We start from the raw sequence: 23,726 nt of genomic DNA, 5'->3' as shown, positions 1-23,726 counted from the left end.
TTTCCCCTCCTTTATATATTGTGTAATGAAATCATTTTTTTAAGCATTCTTGCCTATCAGTTTAAATAACCAGAGGTGTGATGCAATGGAAACCAAAGGAAAGGGCATCAAGTTGACTATTGGGAAGCAGGTTTTTATTGTCAGATTATAGGCACAGTACAAGCAATTATTCATTCAACAAATAGTTATTTAGCACTTACTATGTGCCAGGCACTTCTCTAAGCACTGGGAATTCAGCAGTGAACAGAACAAAGACCATTACTATCATGGACTTACCTGCTAGTGAGAAAGAAATATATAATGCTTCAGGGAGAGATAAATGTTATTGCAGAAAAGGGCTTACAGAGTGAAGAATGACATGGGTGGATGAGAGTAAGAGGTAACTATTTTATATTAGGTGGTCAGACAAAGCCTTTTGGTAAAGGAGCATTTGAGCAAAGACTAGCCTGACCTGAAGAAACAACCCAAGCAGACATCTGGGAGAAGAGCATTCCAGGCAGAGGGAAGAACATGTAAAATCCCTGAGGCAGGAGTATAAATGTGTGTCGTGTTTGAAGAACACTGAAGCAGAATGAGGTTGGGGTGGGGGGTGCAGGAGGAGATAAAGGCTGAGAGTTCACAGAGGAGCTAGATTGTGTAGCCTCTTATAGCCCATGTGAACGGTGGGGTTAATTCTGAATGGTATCAGGAGCCACAGCTGGGCTTTGTGTAAAGGAGTGACATGGTCTGACTGTGTGTTTAAAGGAAGGCTCTCGCTGCCGCATAAAGAACTAACTAAATGAGGCAGTGGCAGGAGCTGACGGACCAGCTAGATGGCTATTGCAGTAATTCAAGGGGATAATCATGTTGGCTTGGCCCAGAGACGGGCAGTGGTTGTGGTGAGAAGTGATGAAATGCTGGATATATTTTGAAGGTAGACTTCACCATTATTTGTTGCTGGATTTAAATGTAGGGGGTTAGGAAAAAAAAACTTATTAAAGATGGTACAAGTGTCTGTCTTAAGCAACTGGCAGGACAGAGTCTCCTCTTCTGAGATGGGGAAGGTTGGAGGAGGAGCAGGATGTCTGCAGAGTAAGCTGTGACTCCTTGGCTATTTGATGATATTAAAGAATTATTGTTGATTCTTAGATGTGATCACAGTATTATGGGAACCATATTTTTAAAGAGTATTTTAGAGATGGAACTTGAAATATTTATGCATAAAATATATTATATCTGAGCCCTGGCCGGTTGGCTCAGCGGTAGAGCGTCGGCCTGGCGTGCGGGGGACCCAGGTTCGATTCCCGGCCAGTGCACATAGGAGAAGCGCCCATTTGCTTCTCCATCCCTCCCCCTCCTTCCTCTTTGTCTCTCTCTTCCCCTCCCGCAGCCAAGGCTCCATTGGAGCAACGATGGCCCGGGCGCTGGGGATGGCTCCTTGGCCTCTGCCCCAGGCGCTAGAGTGGCTCTGGTTGCGGCAGAGCGACGCCCCAGAGGGGCAGAGCATTGCCCCCTGGTGGGCAGAGCGTTGCCCCTGGTGGGCGTGCCGGGTGGATCCCGGTCGGGCGCATGCGGGAGTCTGTCTGACTGTCTCTCTCCGTCTCCAGCTTCAGAAAAGAAAAGAAAAAAAAAAAAAAAATATATATATATATATATATATTATATCTGAGATTTTTATATTTGCCCAATATAAAAATCACAAATTTACATTCCTTACTGTTTTTTAACGTTCATTTGTGCAACAGCGTATTCTAAGCACCTGTAGTGATATTCATTCTGTCCATAGGTGAAAAATAATTCCAAGTAAAGATGCCAATCAAGAAGCAATATGGAAATATCTTAAATAACAGTTTTATTGTTTTTTCGTCAGGTATGATTTAACATTTTTTCATTAATATTTTAAAACTCATAGCATAATCTAGTTTTGTATACCTCTTTTATTATTGTTATTTAAGTATGTATTAAATGCTGAAATAAACTACCTTTCAGAATTATACCATTTTTTTACACTTAAAATGATCATTAGGGCCGAGAACCTGTTGTTAAGTTATTTGAGTCCCACCACTGGTAGCACCTCAACTAAAGCGGATGTAGTTGAATGCGAGAGCGAGGGGTGGAGGCTCAGCCGTCATGAGTTAGAGGGAACCAGAGGAAAGAAAGTGGAGCCTCTCAACTCTGGAACAACTGACATGTGACACCTAATGGTTCTTTGTTGTGGGGAGCTGTCCTGTGGATTGCAGAATGAAAAACAGTATCTCTAGTCTCTACTACCTAGATGCCTATAGCATTCCCTCCCCCAGCTGGGACAACTAAAATACCTGCAGACATTGCCAAATGTCCCCTGGAGGGTTAAACCACCCCTGAGTGGGAGCCATGGGCTAGACCTATTCCTTCAAGGAGTTGCCAGAGAGAAATAGGGCAATAAAAGTATGTACTTAAGTAAGAGTTTTTAGTTTGAAGGGTTTTTAGATAAGAGATAGCTTCACCTCTTTTTGTCTCAGGAATGATACGAAGAGAAGAAGGTATGAAACAGATCACCCAGAGAAGAGGAAAGTGAACAGACTAGGAAAATGTATTCTGCTGGCCAAGAGGCAGTAGGTTGTTTACAGTGAGACCATTACGACTCAGGAAAGGAAAATTTCATGCAAATGTGGGCTGAACCTGCATAATCCACGTTGTTAAGTGTACCACAGTAAGTGTGCTCAGCTTAGGGTTGGTACATGGCTCAAAACATGAACATTTTAATTCTCTGCAAGGCAAACTCTCCCCTGGAGAAGAAAGAGTTACTGGCCAGGATGGGGCTCCAATGAACTAGCTTCCACGTTCAGCTCTGTCTCTAACTAGCTACATGGCCACAGGCAAGTTACTGCACTTTCCTGAGTTTCCTTTGTAAACCAACAAGGCTAAACTAGATAATCACTGAGATCCCACACTGTCTATCATTCCATAGATATTTACTAAGCAATCACTATGTTTGGGGCTCAGTAAAATGGCGGAGGTGTAATCCAGCAGCCACAAGATAAATAAGAGAATTACAGAGAAGCCAGCCCAACGTCCTGACATTGTTAAGTACCTGAGCATCGCTAAACATCCCAGTGATTTCTTATTTCATGAAGCAATAAATGTAACTTGCAAACTAAGCATGAAGAATAGCTGCAGCTATTGACATTCGATTTGCTCAACAAGATTCATGTGACTTCCATGCTTCAAAACCTCTGTCAATAACCCATTAACTGACTACATATTAAAATACCAGCTCCTTATGGGAGTGGATATATTTAAATATACTTATTGAGCGCCTATGCTGTGCCAGGTTCTGTGCCAGCAATACAAAAGTGAGTAAGATGCAATCCTGCTATCACGTTCACAAACTGGGAGGTAGGCCAATATGCAGGAATACATTATAACCTCAATGGAAAGGGGCTACTGTAGAAATATGAACAATGTGCTTTGGGAACATAGCATACAGGACATCAAATTCTGTCTTCCACAGGGAGAAGTTGATATCTGTGCTGGTTTTAGAAAATGACTTAAAAATGTCCAAAGAAGGGAGATGAGGAAGGATACCCCAAAAAGAGGCAAGAGTATGTGCAAAGGCAAGGAGTTGGGAAAGAGCCTGGCGTGTACAGAACTGGAGTAGGACTATCCGCTGTAGGTAGAATACCTACCTCTGATGAGGTCAGGGGTTTGATTTCTAAATAAGAGGATGACAAAATCAGCTGTTATGTTTTAAGGAGGGTTCTCTGGCAAGGCAGCTACAACATGTCATAAACAGCATGCAGAAACCATTCCTGGCATGCCACTTGGGTAATAACTCTTATTCTAGTGAAATAAAACAAGAGCTACAGTCTTTAGTTCAGAATACTCTGTAAGGTAACTCTCACCTTTGTTCCTTTTCTTCCTGGAGGTCCATATCCATCGGGGCCAAAAAAACCCTAAGAAAATGACACAAAGTGAATTGTAGAGTGATCCAGTTCAACACTTGGTTGCCGATATTATCTGAACCCTTGGAAAAATCAGCAGTGCAAGTAGGTGGGGAAGGCAGAAGGGACTTGATGGATGTTTATCCCAGCTTTATAGGATAAACACTAGATTATCTTTAAAGGATAAGAAAACAACAGGTCTTAAAGGTTTTAAGGACCATGATATAAATTTTTTGTATTCTTTTTCATTTTTCACCCTTTTCTTCAGCAAGATTCTGTACCTCAGCAAGATGATACTATGGGTGTAGGAAGCCCAATATTCTCCTTGGGCAAACTCACTTTCTTGTAGGCTAAAGGAACAATGGAACAAGTTCCAGATTTGGTATATCTCTAGGGATAAAGACAGAATTTGAAGGAGGAGGGTAGGAATAGAGGCAATGTAGCTTAGTAAATAAGCTTATAGGGTATAAACACAGACAAACCTGAACTTTTATTCCACTTCCAACACTGGTTGTATTAGTGGCCTTAGGAAAGTTATTCAACCTCTCTAAGCTTCAGTTTCCTCATCTGTTAAGTGGGGACAATAATACCATCTATCTAGTATGATTAGAAGATTAAGTGAGATTATTAATAGAAAGCCCTTAGCACGATGCCAGGCACAGAGAAAGTACTTTGCAAGTAGTTATTCTTCTGCTGCTGATGGTGGCAGTGATAGTGATGATGTTGGCAAGGGAGTTGTGATGGTTGTGATGTTGATGATGGTGATGATGTTAGATATAGTGTTGGTGGAAGTAGAGGCAGTGCTGATGATAATAATTATAAGAATATTGATGATATTACTGGGGTCTTAGCATCTGTACATATAGACAATGAGCTTCCTAGAATACAGAGTGAATTTAGAATCTTTTAGGCACTTTGTGCTGAATGGACAAAGACTGCACCTAAATCAAGTACATGACTAAGAAGAAAAATTTTAAGCCACAACGATCACTCTTATAACTAAGAAGAAAAATTTGAAATATTAGAAAATAAGATAAAGAATATTGTCAAAAATGAATTATCTGATGGGCAAGGGTGTTACTCCAGCTTCTGAAGGACATGCAGAGCATGTATCCAACTATCCATCTATATCTCTGTATCCATCTATCCATCTGTATCTCTGTATCCATCTATCCATCTATAAAGTATCTACCACATCAGAAAATAAATTTATTAATTATATTTTCTAGTCCCGCTGACATCATCTTACAGTCTAAGGTAAATATTTATATCTTCCTCTAGACTTTTGTTAAATATAAAAAACTAAAAATACATTTTAAATTTTGGTATTGAAAATTAGCAAAACCAGATATGCAACATCAGTTATGGAATTTTACATTGCTATGGTTTTTTCTACAGCATCTGCAACCCCAAAGACCCAAACTGTGTATTTTTGGAGATATCCAAAACCCTCCGACATTCCTGAAATGACAACTTCAAGAAAGGCATTGATCCCAGCTTTGTCTGTTCCAAAGAGGTCAATCGGAACAAGTTTTGCATTATTTCAAATCAAGACAGGTTAATAAAGTCAAACAGTGTTAACTTCATCATCTGAATTGTGTGTCAAGGTAAAACATGATTTGCCCTACATTTCATTTGATAGTAATCTTGTTCTCTTTTTCCCCTTTGTCACATTTAAGTTTAAGTCTCTTAGACTGTCTTTTATTTTCTTTCCTTGCTAACAAATGCAATTTCTGTGTAAAACAGAAGCAGGTCTTTCCTACTGCTAATGAGAGAAATCTCAGAAATATGAGATTTGCAGGAAAGACAACATTACTCTGCATCATAAAGCTCATTTCAATAAGGCGCTGAATTGAAAAGAACCATAAAATAACTAACTTGCTCTTACGTTCAGAGCAATGACTAAGCCTAGCCCTGTCTTTAGAAGCACTATCTGTTAAAGTAAACCTTTTCTGATCTTTGGTCTTCAAAGATTATTTCTATGTTTTGGGTAATCTATGCCCTTAAAAGTTTGCATCTCTGATTATTTCCCTGAAAAAATGTTCCATTGAGCATCTCAGTATTCCTTAAAAGACTTAAGTGCTTATGAAACATCTTTGTCAAACAAAAGAGAAACAAGCATTTCCCTCATGAACAACATGTGAAAAGACAAAATCAAGCTTGAGATATCTTTAGATTTTTTATTTATATGAGGAGTTTAAGGATCTTTGACTCTTTAGAATTACAATAGCTTTAGTGATTATGTCATATTTGTTACTCCAAATAGTCATCATGAATATTAGAATTTTATGTGAAATAAGAGCAAATAATAAGCAAGAAATTCAATGAAGAGTCTAAAACAGAGAAACTAGACTTACAGGTTGCCCTCTTGGTCCTTGTTGACCCCGTGGGCCTCTTTCTCCTATAACACCATGCTCTCCCTTTTATAATAAAAGATAAAGATGAAATTAATTTTGTCCCATGAGTCCATACAATTTCATATAATTTTTCTTAGAAATTTATTCTTTTCTAGCCCTGCTGACATCATCCTACAGTCTAAGGTAAATATCTTCCTCTAGACTTTTGTTAAATATAAAAAACTAAAAATATATTTTAAATTTTGGTATTGAAAATTAGAAAAACCAGGTATGCAACATCAGTTACGGAATTTTACATTGCTATGGTTTTTTCTAGGTATGAGTGTGTGAATATGTGTTTATGATGAATGCATATTTTTATCTATTAATGTCTTTGTCTACTGATACATATGACCATTTATTCATCTTTCTATTTGTCTGTCTATATGTCTTTTTTTCTCTGTATCCATCTATCCATCTCTAAGGTATCTACCACATCAGAAACTCATGCTGGAAATGATTCAGATTGGAAAACTCAAGTTGCAATCAAGGAAGAGCATAGTCTCTGACATTTACCTTCATTCCTCTTGGTCCGGGTTTTCCTTTTGAACCCCTTGGTCCCAGAAGCCCAGGATTCCCCTGTAACAAGACCATGACCAAAGTCACCTAACAGCAACAAAGTTAACTACTTGATACTCTTATTATTATTGATATGGTCTGGAACTGGTAATATGATCATAAATCACCTTTAATACAATAATTTTATTCTCCAACATAGAAAATACATAATACACACATTTAACCGCTGGCTTGGGGGGTGGTTTGGGGGAGCAAGGTGTTCTGTTCAAGAGGCCGCATCTACTACATACCAAAAACTGAAGGAATTATCTGACTGCTAGAGGACAGAACACCATTTGATTAAAAGATCAGAAAGACAAATGCTTAAACTTTTACCTTTACCAAATAGAAAATATTATCAAATGAGGATGAAAATAATATAATCAGTTAGGGGATTAGAATTTTCCTGATCAAGAGCGAGAACAAGGACAGAACTAGGGCTTAGGTATCCTGGAGCTGCTATTTTGAACCTCTAGATACTCTTATCCCTGACTTATATCACACTGCTTAGGTTTAGGTTATCTCAAATGCTCTCTTCCTTAGGAAACCACTTCAATCATCTGCCTCAATCTGGTCTGAACCTTCTACGAACCACCAGGATATTAGATAGGTTGTCGAACAAGCACTAGAAAGACCGAAGTTAGGAACCAGTTCAGCCTCTTACTACCCAGATGACAAATAATTTAATCTTCATCTATAAAATTAAGATAGTAATGCTTATTACCACTTATTACTAGTAATGCTTAACCACTTATTCCCCCTTTATACTACTTTTTTCTTGCACCATAGATTAAGCATGAGCTTGTGTTACACACCCCTGAGGCTCAAACCCAATTTCATTGATCACAATATCCCCACATTATACTTAGAGAAGAAGGGGGCACACACTTGATGATCAATGTCTACTGCATCAAATTAGCCATTTCTAGAAATTCCTGATACCCACAGATCCCAGAACAAACAGTGTGGTTTTATGTTATTTGTCCAGGAACACTCAGGTGTGAGCACTGGCCATTGTTAATGAGCAGCTGTGTTGCAACTTTTAGTTTTCCAAACCTACCCGAGCACCCAGGGAGCCCTTCTGTCCAGAAGTTCCTGGTGGTCCTTGCCTTCCTCTTGGTCCCTGGTCCATAGAGAAAGTGAAAATTCAACCAATTTTTACAGAGCTACAGAATTCTTTTCCATGTAACCACAAAATCATCTTGGATGCTGATGGAGGCACAATTAAGGCACCCATCACCATCTTGTTTATTCCGCTTTAATCAATCAGCATCCGCAGTCTGCAGCGCCCCCAGCGCCATTCAGTCCAAACTCATCCCATTGGAAGCACAGGCTCTGAGTCCTCGGCGTCTGTATTTTTAACCATCTCTCCAGGCGAATCTGATGAGTACTAAAGTTTGAGAACATGCTTTTACATTTTAATTCACCCAACTTATTTTAAATCTTAAAATGGGAATGAGAGAAGCTGTAAAGATAGTGTTCTCCTTTGAAAAGCCAACCTTTACCATATATATAATATATATATATGGCTAAATAAGAAATCACATTCTGACTTTATCAAGAACCAAAGTACACTTAAGCGGCCTCATCTCACTGGGCACATTGCTGTCGAGTTGCTATTTTTTCCCCACTCTATTTTACTTTACTGATTTCTGACACTTTAATTTTGTCTAGCTTTTCTGAGAAATGTTTCCCTATCAGAAGCATTGATCATGGCTTCTATACTCCTGCATGAGATATTGAATCATCTCTGTGGGTATTGAATCATACCCACATGCCAGTGGGAAGTGAGAATTAAGGAGAGGTTTTATTGATTATCTTGCTCATGGCTCAGCAGACCACCTGCTCCCCTTGTGCTCAGCAGTATAATAAAGTGAATATATAAAGGAGACTGCCAGGACATAATATTAGTGGGAGGTCCAAATTTGAATTAAGCCAGTGAGCAAAAGAAAAGGCAAAAATACATCTCTCAGTGGCTTCCCCCTATGTTCAGATACTATTTTCTATCATAAAGTATATACAATCTGTAATTACACATTGATTATTCATTTCTTTAGTATCTTTGTCAACCAGAAAAAAAGCAGAAACCTTCTTAAATTATCTTGTGACACTCATAGGATCTTTAAAGTTAAGAAGAATGATTCAATGTGTGAGTAAAATTTGTTGTTTTAAAGTTTTCTCATACTTTGGAACCATTTGGCTTTAAAAAGAAAGATGTAGAAAATACTCCAGAAGTGTTTACAGAATGGCAGACTTGGGTTACCCTTAGAAGATTCCAAGAGAACTGATTGCAAGTTTAAATTTGCAGTTATCACAGAATAATCTGCAATGCCTTACTGGACTGAAATTGAAGGCAAAATTCTTGCCTTAATGATCTAAATGGCCCAGGCCTATTAGCAAACTGCCCTGTGTATAAAAGATACTCCATAAACACATTGCTCATTTATTCCTGCTAAATTGAATACAATTTTAGTGAATTAAATATGATTTGAATAATTTGAATGTGCATAATTAAAAGCATAGATTTATGGCCCTGGCTGGTTGGCTCAGCGGTAGAGCATCAGCCTGGCATGTGGAAGTCCCAGGTTTGATTCCCAGTCAGGGCACAGAGAAGTGAACATCTGCTTCTCCACCCTTCCCCCTCCTCATTTTCTCTCTCTCACCTCTCTCTCTCTTTCCCTCCCGCAGCCATGGCTTAAATGGGTTCGAGCAAGTTGGCTCCAGGCACTGAGGATGGCTCCATGGCCTCACCTCAGTTGCTAAAGTAGCTCAGTTACTGAGCAATGAGCAGCAATCCCAGACAGGCAGAGTATCGCCCCCTAGTGGGCTCACCAGGTGGATCCCGGTCGGGGAGCATGTGGGAGTCTCTTTGCCTCCCCACCTCTCATTTAATAAAATTTTTTAAATAAATAAATAAAAGCATAGATTTATCATTATACAGCCAGAGTCTGAATCCCATCTTAATCACTTACCAGCTGCATGAGCTTGGCAAATGTACCTAACTTCTCTATCCCCTACCATTTCTTCCCTGTAAAACTGGGATAATAAACCCCCCACTGAAGGATTTAATGAGCTAATACAAGTACTTAGGCTGTATCTAGGACATAGTAAGAGCTCAATGAATATTGGCTATTGATCTTTAACCTTTGCAGAAGAAGGGCTATATATAATTTGCTTTGGGAGGCCCCAGAAGGGAGTTATCCAAGGCCATTCTGATATATGCTAAATCCCTATGAAAGAATCTAAGTTTAAAATGTTAACAAATATCCTTTAGCACTAGAAACAAGTTCACTGATACAACCTGTGAGCCTGGATACCCAAGTTCTCCTTGGTAACCGCGTTCACCGGATTCTCCACGCACACCCTGTCAAATGAATAAGACTTAGTGAGTTCCCTGGGATCGTTAGTGTTTTTATTGAAGGCAGCCTCCCCTGCAAGATGTCACCTGAAAGCCATAGAGACAGACAGAAATGATTTCACTATCTGTGCTCAGTACTGTTAGGGTGTGGAGTTGGAAAGAATTGGGGGTGGGAGTTCCATTTATGTTGGGAAAATGTTAAGACCAGATTCTCACTGTCTTTCCCAGTCTTTGGACAATTCCTGTCAATGTCTCAGCTATTGTTAAAAGCAAAAATATTTTGTTTAAATTAATCAAACTCCTTTTTAACATAATATCTGGTCACTAAAAGCTCATCTATTCCTTTTAAGGAATACAGGCTAAATGCTGACTGGTGTTAAGGACCCTTATTCCATGTGAGAGAACTCAGGATGTTGAACATTGTAATAGGTGCAACATTCTGAGACAAAGGCCCATAAAGCACATGCAGAAATAGCAGAAAACTGGCTTAAAACCCTATAGGTTCTGGCCCTGGCCAGTAGGCTCAGTGGTAGAGCATTGGCCTGGCGTGTGGATATCCAAGTTCGATTCCCGGTCAGGGCACACAGGAGAAGGACCCATCTGCTTCTCCACCCTTCCCCCTCTCCTTTCTCTATATCTCTCTCTTCCTCTCATTCAGCTAAGGCTCCATTGAAGCAAAGTTGGCCCGGGTGCTGGCCTCTGCCTCAGGTACTAGAATGGCTCCAGTTGCAATGGAGCAATGCCCTAGATGGGCAGAGCATCACTCCCTGGCGGGCTTGCCAGAGGATCCTGGTTGGGCGCATGTGTGAGTCTGTCTTTCTGCCTCCCCACTTCTCACGTCAGAAAAAAATTTTAAAAATAAAAATAAAAAAACCCTATAGGTTCTTAGAGCATTAAGCTAGTTCTCTAGGCAAAAAGTGAGCTGTTAAAATTATTCCTCTAATAACTAATTTAATCTCTCCCTCAAATTAGTATTTTCAGTTCTACAAAGAAGACACATTTTCCAATATTGAGGACAATGCCTATTTTGTGAATGATTCTGCCTTCTTTCTCATATTGACTAGGCTATTAATTGATTATTCATAGATGTGCAAAGAGAAAAAAATATCTGAAATTCAGAATTAATCAATATGTGGATCAAATGTGCTTAAGTTTTTAAAACTATTCAAATAAATTGGAAGCACTTCTATTAATCATTACTATTATATTACTCTACTCTTCAAGAGTTGATTTTCAGATTTATAAATATGAATGAACCAAGCTTTACAAGCCATGAACCAAGTTTTAAAAGCTAGAGAAGTTGGAACAGGTTGTAAAATGTTGCTTGATTTGCACATTACATTAGTGACATTCATAATGCAACCCTTCTGAAAACAGTGTGGCTCTCTATAGCGAAGCTCGAACTCTTTTATTATAATTCTATGCCTATACATTATATTAGGGAATCTTTTCAGCAAAACAAAAGCAAAAATAAAACAGAAACCTAAAATACAGTTTTTCTTTACATCACTGACATGATTTATAACAAAACAGACATTATGTAGTAGTTTAGTAAATCATTTAAGGTATAATGTATTAAAATGATATAATAAGATTTGAACACATAGAAAAGCAGAATATAAAATAGTACATACATTATGATAATCACTTATTTTTTATGCAATTAAAGAAAACACAAACGTGAAAAAAGTTGCAGAATGGTGGTAGATTTTTGAACATTTAAAAAATTACCGTAGTGATATTCTTAATTTTATCAAAATTAACAAATGGTTTTCCCTTATTACCAAAATTATCTACGCACTGATTTGTTTGCTATAATACAATATTTTCCATAAATAAAATCCCATTTAGAATTCCACTTTATCAAACAGCTTGCAAAAGCCAGAACATCTAAGTTTATAGACAGTAATGAGCCATATTTTCCTAAGGCTCAAGGAATATTGTAATTTAGAGTTCAGCACCTTTGTAAACTATATTCTTCTAACAGCATTGGCTGACCTTTAGCAAGTTACAGTCTCAAAAACATAAATGGGTTTACCTGACCAATGCTCCAACAAGCGGGTTATCTAGCAAACTATTGACATGAATAAACCCAGTTCACCATGGAGTCTACAAGTATCTCTTATTTTTAAAAAAAACAAATCAGAACTTCAATAGGAAAAAAAGAAAACATCTGTGGGGATTCATCAAGATTACAGTGTATTAAAGGGAAAGACTCCCTATTAAAGACAGCAGTTTGCATACGTTTTTCTCTGCTTCCAAAATGAGACATTGTTGTTCTAAAATCTGTTCCAATAAGGCAATAGTTCAGAGGCCCAGAGAGCAATCAATCTGGATTAGAGCAGGAGGACAGAGTGCCCAGGAAGGAGCAATCCATGAAAAATAAACCTTGCATGTTTGAATATATTGGGAGGTTATCAATTTTGTGAAAGAACTTTACGATTAACTAGTAATATGCTCACAGAACACAAAGCCAGTGGGGAGAAAGGGTGACTCAGGAAAACAAAGCCATGTAGTTTATACATAGTAAGAGCCTGCAGGGGGACATATTCTGATTCAGGAACATTCCGGGTGAATCAAGGTCTAAACTTCCATCATCAACAGAGGAAAAAAAGAATGAGATCGACAGAAAAACATCCAAAACTGAAAAACCAAGAAATAGCAAAGTAAACACATCATTTAGAGAAAAAGGGGAGGGGCAGTAACACTGGAAGGAAAAGCCAAAGGCATGAAAGTAAGAGTGCCTGAAGACCTGGAAGTCAGAAACAGGGGGAAGAATGGGCAGGGAAATATTTTTCATTATAAGCTTGAGAGTGCAAGTTTAAATTTATGCACAGTCTTGCCTGACCTGTGGTGGCGCAGTGGATAAAGCATTGACCTGGAAATGCTGAGGTCGCCGGTTCGAAACCCTGGGCTTGCCTGGTCAAGGCACATATGGGAGTTGATGCTTCCAGCTCCTCCCCACCTTCTCTCTCTGTCTCTCTCTCCTCTCTCTCTCCTTCTCTGTCTCTCTCTCTCCCTTTCTCTCTCCTCTCTAAAATGAATAAAATTTAAAAAAAATTTTTTTTAAATAAATAAATAAATAAATTTATGCACAGTGTTGGCTCTGATTTAAAAAAAAATAAAAAAGACATAAGAGATAGAATGACCTAGGGAATCAAAAATAACCAAGATTCAATTGAGCAGAGGACCCACTGCTAACAGATATTTAGGTAAACTACCACAAAAGAATTAAATAGTTCAAGAATAGGAAACCTATTAGAGCCACTGAATTTCTCTAAAGCTTAGCTTGGTCGATTGTAATTTATTTCTGCCTTGGGGGAACAAAAACAATGAGATAAAATGATATTTCAAGACATTATTTCTTTTATAAGTGTTACCATTTAATTAATGGTACAAAAATTATCAAAGAATTTATTTCAATCAAATCTAAACATTGTTTAAGATATATTTTTTTAAAAAGAAATAATATTTTGTTAGGTGTCACTAAAACTTGTTTAGATTTTTGAGACTTAAGATTTCTCCATACCCGTGCTTTTTTAATAATTTTGAAGACATGAGTCCATTATATTTTTGTATCTAGGTCCTTGCCTAACACACACACACACACACACACACACACACACACACACTCAGATTCACCCACGCCCAGGCTCAGAAATAAAATAAGTCAATCTCTGGCTTCTCCATCCTTAAATCATGAGAATACCAGAAAAAAATAAAATCAGGTCATACCAGCAAAGTATGACCTGACTATGTTAGAAATAATTCTACACAATCAACTTCACTCATTTCCAAGAGCATTCTGGTCTTTGGATTTGAATCCTATCTCCACCAATTATTAGCTATGTGGCCTCTGACAAGTAATTTCACTTTGCTAAACCTATATTTCTTCTCTTATTCATAAAAAGTAACCAATGGTGCTCACAACTCCTAAAGCCGTAATAAGGTTTACACGAAATAATATTTATATAAATAAAGACCTAACACAGTGACTGGTGCTAGATAAATCCTTAATAAAATATGGTTTCTGCCACAGATACCCCCATCCCACCCTCAAATCACACCACTCTCCCTTTTGAAATAGTAAAACTTGATCTGTTATCTTCAGTTAATCACTATGAGATTCCCTTACGCACTCATAGGAAGCTTCTCTAAATGGAAAAATCATTATTTCAGAGGTAAAAGCTATTTTCTAAGGGATTAGCTTCTTTTCAATCCAAATGAAATATTTTAGCAGGCCGATGAGGGAGAAGAAGGGAATTATATAAACTTTCCCTTCTTCACAGAAAATGTCCTTATGAAAATTTCCCAGTGACCCTCATGCAACCTCAGACAGCCCAACCAGCCCTCCCCTTGACCTCAGACAGAACTACTCAAAGTGCCATAGATGTGGAATCAAAAGCAACCCTTCCAGAAAGCACTGACCTTCGATCCTGGCAGACCCTGTCTTCCTCTTGACCCCTAAGAATGGAAGGGAAATGAACATCTTAGAGAAGAAAACAGCCAATTTTCACCCCAGCCAACCTCTCTCTTCCTCATAAGCAGGTGAAATATACAGTGGCACCTTGAGATACGAATTTAATTCGTTCTGTAACTGAGCTCTTAAGTCAGTTAACTCATATATCAAACTGCCCATACTGAACCCGTGTGCCAACGCGCCAACTAGCGGCAGCTTCCCGAATCACGACTCATATCTCAGAATTTTGCTCGGATCTCAAACAAAAATAGAAACTGAGTTGCAGCTCGTATCTTTAAAAAAAAAATTTGTATGTTGGTCTGTTCGTATCTCATCAAGGTACCACTGTATCCCCAAAAGCACTTATGCCTACCCGAGGGCCAACATTTCCGGTTTCCCCCTGAGGTCCATCATAACCAGAACTTCCCTGAAAAGTAAAAGGGAAAGGGAAAATCAGTTTAGATATTTATGAACTTCTGCATTTATTCTCTAGAATAATGGGCTGTCCGATACAGAAGTTAGTAGTCATGGTTAAATTAATTGTTAAATTAATTAAGTCAAATTAAATTTGAAATTTAGTTCCTCATTTACACTAGGCCAGGGGTAGTCAACCTTTTTATACCTACCACCCACTTTTGTATCTCTGTTAGTAGTAAAATTTTCTAATGGCCCACTGGTTCCACAGTAATGGTGATTTATAAAATAGGGAAGTAACTTTACTTTATAAAATTTATAAAGCAGAGTTACAGCAAGTTAAAGCATATGATAACAATTACTTACCAAGTACTTTATGTCGGATTTTCACTAAGTTTGGCAGAATAAATCTTTATAAAACAACTTACTATAGTTAAATCTATATTTTTATTTATACTTTGGTTGCTCCGCTACCTCCCACCATGAAAGCTGGAACGCCCACTAGTGGGCGGTAGGGACCAGGTTGAATACCACTGCACTAGGCATATTTTCAAGTGTTAAGTAACTCCATGTAGCTAGTGGCTACCATATTGGACATCACAGATATAGAGTATTTCCATGACCTCAGCATTGCCTTAGAGTGCTGATTTAATCCCAGAGTTTTAAAATATTCATGTTGTAGGCATCTTTTCCCCAAAGATTATTCATTTGACAACTCCTCAAATGTGCTAGTATTTGAAAAATACTAGCTAGTATTTTTCTGTATTCCCAAATATCTGCTGAGTTACTTTTATAATGGGAACTTTTTTATTTATTAAGTAATTCTTATCAGAGAGAAGGCATTAGATATAGCACTTTCAAAATTGGTCTAGATATAATAAAGATTATTTCTTAAAATGTTTATCATCTCCTCATTTCAATACTAAACAGTTTTTGTTTTGAAATATCTGTTGGTTTGTTGTTTGTTTGTTTATTTGTTTGCAGCCAACATAAGAAAGAAATTATTTGGGCCAATGTGGGGACCACTGTGTAAAAGAATGTTGGGAAATTAACATTTTGCAGTCTCAGACTATTATTGCCCAGATTACTTCATCATTAGAAAGGGTGGAAAGTATGCTCACAATAGATTATTACCCTGATAAACACAATCATAATCAAGTGACCAAATTAATGTATCAATAATGAGACAGACTGATATAGTGTCCTCCTGGTGACTGAAGAGGGTACAGCGTTTCTTAATCTCCTGCCAAAAACGTTTAACCTGAATCCACTCAGGAGGAAACAATCAAACAAATCCTAATTCTGAGATGTTTTGCAAAATAACTGGTCTGGAATGTCAATGTCATGTAAACAAACAAATAACTGGACAACAGTTGTGATTAAATAACACAACAAAAGCAAGACAACTAAATGCACTACATAATCCTTGACTGGAACCCAGAACAACGACAACGATAAAAATAGCCATAAAGGGCACTATTGGTACAAGTGTGGAAATCTGAATATGGACTGTATAATAGAAATAATTTTGAAACAATATTAAGTTTCTTTTTGCATTGTGCTTCTATAAGAGAATTTCCTTGTTTTTGAAAGATATTTATTGAATATTTAAAAACAAAATGTCACCATATAATCAATTAATCCTCAAATGGCTCAGCAAAATATATACATATAGTATTTATGCATTTGTATGGAGAGATAAAAAGCAAATATGGCTAGCCCTGGCCGGTTGGCTCAGCGGTAGAGCGTCGGCCTGGCGTGCGGGGAACCCGGGTTCGATTCCCGGCCAGGGCACATAGGAGAAGTGTCCATTTGCTTCTCCACCCCCCCTCCTTCCTCTCTGTCTCTCTCTTCCCCTCCCGCAGCGAGGCTCCATTGGAGCAAAGATGGCCCGGGCTCTGGGGATGGCTCCTTGGCCTCTGCCCCAGGTGCTAGAGTGGCTCTGGTCGCGGCAGAGCGACACCCCGGAGGGGCAGAGCATTGCTCCCTGGTGGGTAGAGCGTCGCCCCCTGGTGGGCGTGCCGGGTGGATCCCGGTTTGGCACATGCGGGAGTCTGTCTGACTGTCTCTCCCCGTTTCCAGCTTCAGAAAAATACAAAAAAAAAAAAAGCAAATATGGCTATATGATAAGAATTGGTGTTCATTGTGCTATTATACTTGTAACTACAACTTTTTCTATAGGTTTAAATTTTTTCAAAATAAAAATTGGGGTAAAAGGCTCAACAAAGAAACTTTCAACAATTCAGATAATAAGGTTAAGAAAAAGAAATGAATAATTTTGGGGTGTTTATCCCACTAGGATAAATAGATACAAATATACTTAACCAATTAGTACTTTTGTTGAATACAGAGTTTTGTAATCTGGTTTTTTGTGGGGGTTTTTTTCACTTACATCACATCATGAATGTTTTACTTGTTATGAAATAGTTATCTAAATTATTTTTCATGGTTTAATAATAATCTATCAGATGTCATTGTTGATATAAAATATCCCTTATCATTGGACATTTAAGCATTGTAGTGATTAAAAACTACTACATTTAGCCTGACCATGTGGTGGTGAAGTGGATGGAGCGTTGGACTGGGATGTGGAAGACCCAGGTTCGAGACCCCAAAGTCACCGGTTTGAGCGGGGGCTCATCTGCTTTGAGCAAAGTTCACCAGCTTGGACCCAAGGTCGCTGGCTCAACCAAGGGGTTACTCGGTCTGCTGAAGGCCCACGGTCAAGGCACATATGAGAAAGCAATCAATCAACAAGTAAGGTGTTGCAACGAAAAACTGATGATTGATGCTTCTCATCTCTCTCCGTTCCTGCCTATCTATCCCTCTCTCTGACTCTCCCTTTGTCTCTGTAAAAATAACAAACAAAAAAGACCAAAAAAAAACAACAACAAACTACTACATTTATCATCCATGGAGCTGAATCTTTATATTGGTTTATGACTAACATCTGGGTAAACTTCTAGAAACTGGAAAGACTGGCTCAGAGGACATACACATCTTAAGCCATGGCAGACACAGTTGGTGGCTACATGACACTCCCCTCCCTTTGCCCCCTTGCTAAGAAAATGCCAGTTTTATTTATGGCACCAATATGCTCAGCTCCAAGGGATGAATTATGACAGGTTTAAATCACTCATGGCAATCTCATTTCCTTTGTCAGAGACTGGCTTTCTCTGACTCTCTTAAAATAGGGCAAGGGCAAGTAGGGAGCACAGGACCCATTAATGAGCTAAATGAGCTATAAAGAGAGTATTGCTGGCCCTGGCCAGTTGGCTCACTGGTAGCACATTGGCCCAGTATGTGGATGTTTGGTTCAATTCCTCGCCAGGGCACACAGGAGAAGCAACCATATGCTTCTACCTCCCACCATCTACCCTTCTTTCTCTCTCTCTCTTCTCCTCCTGCAGCCATGGCTCAATTGGTTCAAGTACTTTGGCCCCTGGCACTGATGATTGCTCTGTGGAACCTCCACCTCAGGCACTAAAAATAGCTCAGTTGCAAGCATGACCCAAGATGGGCAGATTATTGACCCCAGACAGGGGTTTCCAGGTGGATCCCGGTCAGGGCACATGAGGGAGTCTTGTCTATCTCCCCTCCTCTCATTTAGAAAAAGAAAAAAGTGCGAGAATATTGCTGGGAGTGCCCTGATAAAAGGAAAACCCCTTCCTTCTAGCATTTTATGTGAAAGTGAAGGTAAACTTCTCCGGCTGCCCTGCCCAAGGGCCACATGAGGATGGCACCGTGGAAAGAAAGGGCCGGAGTCCCTGATGAAAACGCTGGGCTTTGATGGCATCACTAAGCTAGTACACCAAACCTGGAATTGCCTATCCCCAGATTAGCAAACATGTTTATTAGCTAAACACCGTCAGTCAGGTTTTCTGTCATTTGTATATCAAAAAACATAAAACTCAGCAGTCCTGATGATGTATGTGGCCTGACTGCCTTCCTAAAAGGTTGTATTGGTTTTCATCCTCCCCAGAAGCGCTAAGGCATGACTGGTTTTTCATTTCTTCCCCAATACTAGGTTTCTCAATTTGGTTTGAAAGGCTGCTTCATCAGGGCACCTTCTCCATACAAACTGCAACACCTTCTCCATACAAACTGCAATACAAACTGAACTCTTTGGTTCAATTCAAAACTAATACTGTAATAATGAAAGAGTGCCCCCAGAGGGCTATATTTTAAATTCATAGAGCACCCATTTTTAATCTCATCATGGGAATAGAAACCATGGGGAGAAGGCAAACGCAAAATGACATGGCACTGCCTCGGAAGGTTACAATTTTTGTTTGCATGCACGATTCAGGGATCTGAAGTTTGTTACATCCTAGGAGACAGGCCACAGCAGACACAAAGTGAATTTTATAAGTTTTATTGCAGACCTGCACAGGGACTGCAGGCAACCCATGCAAGGGAGCACTGCAGCCCCCCAAACCTGTGCAGGGACTGCAGGCAACCCACGTCTCCGAAGAGACTGGAGCACTGCAGCCCCCCAAACCTGCGCAGGGACTGCAGGTAACCCACACAGGGGAACACTGCAGCCCCCAAACCTGCGCAGGGACTGCAGGCAACCCACGCCTCCGAAGAGACTGGAGCACTGCAGCCACGAGCTTCTAAAATGGCTCCTTTTTATAGGGTGGCTATCTAGGATGAGCAAGCATCATACAGAAGCTGATGTGGCTGTTAGTCATTGGCTAGGGAGGTCGTGCGCAGTTATGGGGGGGGGTATTGCTCAGTGGAGAATTTCAAACATAAACTTCTGATAAGGGTCTCTGACTCAATGCAGGATGTTGCTGAACTCTTTGTTCTCAGCGTCACAGGGACCTTGTACACTCTTGGCAGCCCCAGCATATCAGTACTCCCTGAATCTAACAAAGTTCACGATTAACCCTTAGCTAAAGTCAATGGTGGAGACCTCTGCAAGCTATGAGCATGAGACTCTTCCCAAGGTTGTTTAGACTGAGTTCCTTCCCAGCTATAAAGCCATGAGCAAGTCATGGAACCAACGGTCAATTTATAGAAGGACCCTGACCTTTCTTCCCATGATAAACACTAACTGATAGAAACTTTGAAATAGTTTCTCTAATCTGCCCACCTCGCAAATAATGAAACTGAGGTCCAGATGATTTAAAGGGTTGTTGCTCTGCTGTTCTCTTAGCTCCATCCCATACCTGTATGGGTTATCATATTGAGTGGATATTCTCTCAGCTCACCAAAGGGAACCCTTGAGTGGAGTTTGTCCAACATAAAATCCAGCTGGACATATATAAAATGGGTGTAAACTAGCCACAATCCAGGGAAGAGAACCAATGTCCTAAGGTTTGTCAAAGAATACAAATTGAAGTTCAAAGAAAACAGAGGTTGCTCTATCATTGTGAACATGTTGGTATGCAGATCTCATTCTTGGAAATTGGCAATGATGAGGTGTAATGACTGAGACACTGGGTTATTTTAGTCACTTTTCAGAATCATGCATTTTAATGTCTAGGACATGAAAATCTTAAAATGGCTTCCAATAAGTTAGCAACTGTCAACGTAAGAAATCTTTTTCCTTCCATGATGTCTTCTGTCACAATGCTGCTAATCTTCAGAACTAAACAAAGATTTTATCTTTAAAAATGGCTAGTACCCAATTCAGGTCAATGAACATTGGCAGTGATGGAAAGCAAGCCCACAGTGTAATGACCCTGAGCAACTTTATTTTTTAAGTGAGAGGAGAAGAGATAGTGAGGCAGACTCCTGCGTGCACCAAGACTGGGATCCACCCAGCAACCTCTGTCTGGGGTCGATGCTCAGACCAACTGAGCCATTCTCAGCACCCAGGGCCTATGCTCGAACCAACTGATCCACTGGTTGTGAGAGGAGTAGAGGGAGAGAAGAGGGAGAGGAAGGGAAAGAAATGCAGATGGTGGCTTTCAATGTGTGCCTTGATCTGGGATCAAACCCAGTACATCCACACACCAAGCTGATGCTCTATCCACTGAGCCAACCAGCCATGACCCTGAGCATCTTTTAAATCAAGACATCATCATAAAATTGGACAATTTTAAAAGTGTAAAGATTTTAAGTATCACTGAATCTGATATTTTCATTTTGAATATGAAGAAACCGGCCTGACCTGTGGTGGCACAGTGGATAAAGCGTCGACCTGGAAATGCTGAGGTCGCCGGTTCGAAACCCTGGGCTTGCCTGATCAAGGCACACATGGGAGTTGGTGCTTCCAGCTCCTCTCCCCTTCTCTCTCTCTGTCTCTCTCTCTCCTCTCTCTCCCTCTCTCTCCTCTCTAAAAATGAATTTAAAAAAATAAAAAATAAAAAAAAGAATATGAAGAAACCAAAAACAAAAGAGGAAAAGTAATATGTATTACTAGTGTTGTGGGAGATAAGAGTTCTAAAAACAAACAAACAAACAAACAAACAAAAAACACCTATGAGACAGGGATGCAAGGATGCAAGGACGAGGGCATAATTGGTGATTAACATTTAGAGCTTCTATCCATGAACTAGAGTTCACATGTTTTCTCTCTAGTTTTCTATGCTGATCCAACCAGAATGCCAAGTGTTCTGTACCAGCTAGTACCCTTTCCGATGTGTACCAGCATCCCCAAGCAAACAGACCATCTTACCTGATGCCCATGCCTTCCTTTTTCTCCCTTAGGGCCTTGGGTGTAACTATCAATTCCAGGATCACCCTGAGAAAATAAAATGGTGTTTACTTCAAATGGATGGATAAGAAAGACAGGAAAAAATATATACAGGAAGCATGATCTTAAAAAAAAAAAAAAAAAAAGGCACCAAAATAGACCTTCTTAATTGTCTAGACCTACTCTATAATCCCAAATATGAGATGTAATTAAAATTCCAAACTCTTTGAGAAACCAAAATTTCTATACAAGATGGGTTTCCTCTCAGATCTCTTATTTGTTATTATAATACCAAGATAGGCTGAATGATTTCTCATCCATGAATAATTACTTGCTCTCTGCCTTTGTGCTCACACAAACGGTTTATAAATCCCCGGATTAAAGCAGCAGAACCCCCTCCTCCACCACTCACAGGATCTCCCCTTAGCCCAGGCTCTCCAGGCTCTCCCCAGTGGCCAGGTGGTCCTGTCAAGCCCTTAAATCACAAAGAAAAAAGTGTGTTATTTTTTAAAGTCATCTATTACCGAAAGAAAAGAAAAATAGAGTTAAATTAAAAAAGCAATGTAGTACTTGAACTTTAAAGCATTCACTGCCAAAGAGGTGAGGTTGAGACATAGAAAAGAATCTATTTTTATTGGAGAGCTATGATATGCTTGACCCTAAGTGTGCATTTTCTATTTAACCTTCACAACTCAGGAATCGAGGCTCCGGAAGTGGAACCCAGCTCTCTCTACCACCAAATCCCTGGATCTTTCCACTCCTCCCTCATGCTCCCACATAAAACACATGTAAGATTTTCTCCATCATCAACATGGACAGACTTAGCAAAGCAGCCTGACCAGGCAGTGGCACAGTGAATAGAGCATCGGACTGGGATGTGAGGACCCAGGTTCGAAACCCTGAGGTCACCAACTTGAGTGCAGGCTCATCCAGCTTGAGCACAGGCTCACCAGTTTGAGCACAGGGTCACTGGCTTGAGCGTGGGATTATAGATGTGACCCCATGGTCACTGGCTTGAGCAAGGGGTCACTCGCTCTGCTATAGGCCCCTGGTCAAGGCACATATCAGAAAGCAATCAATGAACAACTAAGATGCCACAATGAAGAATTGATGTTTCTCGTTTCTCTCTCCTTTCCTGTCTGTCTGTCCCTATCTGCCCCCACCACTTCTCTCTGTCAAAATAACAACAACAAAAAAAAGAATTAGCAGAGCAAGAGCTCATAAAAAAAACAGGGAGGAAAAACAGAGGAAACTGTTTCCAGAGCTCCTGACTGCTCTAGACAGAGACTCGGAGGGGTGAAGTAACTTGCCATAAGACTATGACATGATAAGGAAATGATTGCATCTCTTAAAACCTGCCCCTAGCGCAGTGGTTCTCAAACTTTTTGAAGTCGGGGTGCATTTAAAATCCTACAAATAATTGTAGGCACACTATATACAAATTTCTGAGAAATATGTTATAATAATTAAATCAAATATTAAAAAAAAAATAAAAGTTCAAGCATGCTTTTATGGTAATTAAATGAAATAAATATGATAAAATTAAATTTATTTTGACATTAAGAAAACATTTTTATGTTACATTTTTTGAGTTCCGCTTTTTAGAATTCATAAAAAGGAGAAGTTAAAAAATTAAAAGACAACAAAAAAGTTATCTTTTTATATATATAGATACATTCTTAGTAAGATTTAGTTAATTTGGCAGGTCCCGGCATGAATATGTTAAGTTTTTCATTCTTGTGTTTATGAGAAACATGAGCCTGGTGTGTCCTAGCAATTTCTTCAATGTTTGGGCATATATTTGAAAGGCAAACTCTCATTTCCTCATCACTATATTGAAGAATTCCTCTCTTTTTACTCTTAATTGTGTTGAGGGTAGAAAATCCTAATTCACATAAATAGGATGTTGAAAATTTTAGTAAAATGTTCAAAGTTTTTTAAGATATTCCCACATATTCTTCTTTTATAGAAATCCAAAAGGCTTCAAGAGACA

General features: G+C 39.3%; 1 protein-coding gene across 1 annotated transcript in view; it reads right to left on the bottom strand.

Annotated features, from left to right (window-relative positions):
- Positions 1 to 23,726, bottom strand: part of LOC136314204 (collagen alpha-4(VI) chain-like) — a 127,594-nt gene that overhangs the window by 34,565 nt on the left and 69,303 nt on the right. Inside the window, exons 18-26 of the mRNA XM_066244769.1 lie at positions 22,146 to 22,208; positions 21,716 to 21,781; positions 15,047 to 15,100; positions 14,643 to 14,678; positions 10,158 to 10,220; positions 7,917 to 7,979; positions 6,815 to 6,877; positions 6,260 to 6,322; positions 3,864 to 3,914 (exon numbers count right to left, since the gene is read on the bottom strand). Of these exons, the coding sequence (XP_066100866.1) occupies positions 3,864 to 3,914; positions 6,260 to 6,322; positions 6,815 to 6,877; positions 7,917 to 7,979; positions 10,158 to 10,220; positions 14,643 to 14,678; positions 15,047 to 15,100; positions 21,716 to 21,781; positions 22,146 to 22,208 (522 nt within the window). The remainder of the gene's footprint in view (positions 1 to 3,863; positions 3,915 to 6,259; positions 6,323 to 6,814; positions 6,878 to 7,916; positions 7,980 to 10,157; positions 10,221 to 14,642; positions 14,679 to 15,046; positions 15,101 to 21,715; positions 21,782 to 22,145; positions 22,209 to 23,726) is intronic.

This window comes from Saccopteryx bilineata, chromosome 10 (assembly GCF_036850765.1).
Source record: "Saccopteryx bilineata isolate mSacBil1 chromosome 10, mSacBil1_pri_phased_curated, whole genome shotgun sequence".
Classification (NCBI taxonomy): Eukaryota; Metazoa; Chordata; class Mammalia; order Chiroptera; family Emballonuridae; genus Saccopteryx; species Saccopteryx bilineata.
Note: the sequence above shows the minus strand (reverse complement) of the source record. Positions and strands in the feature narration are given on the sequence as shown.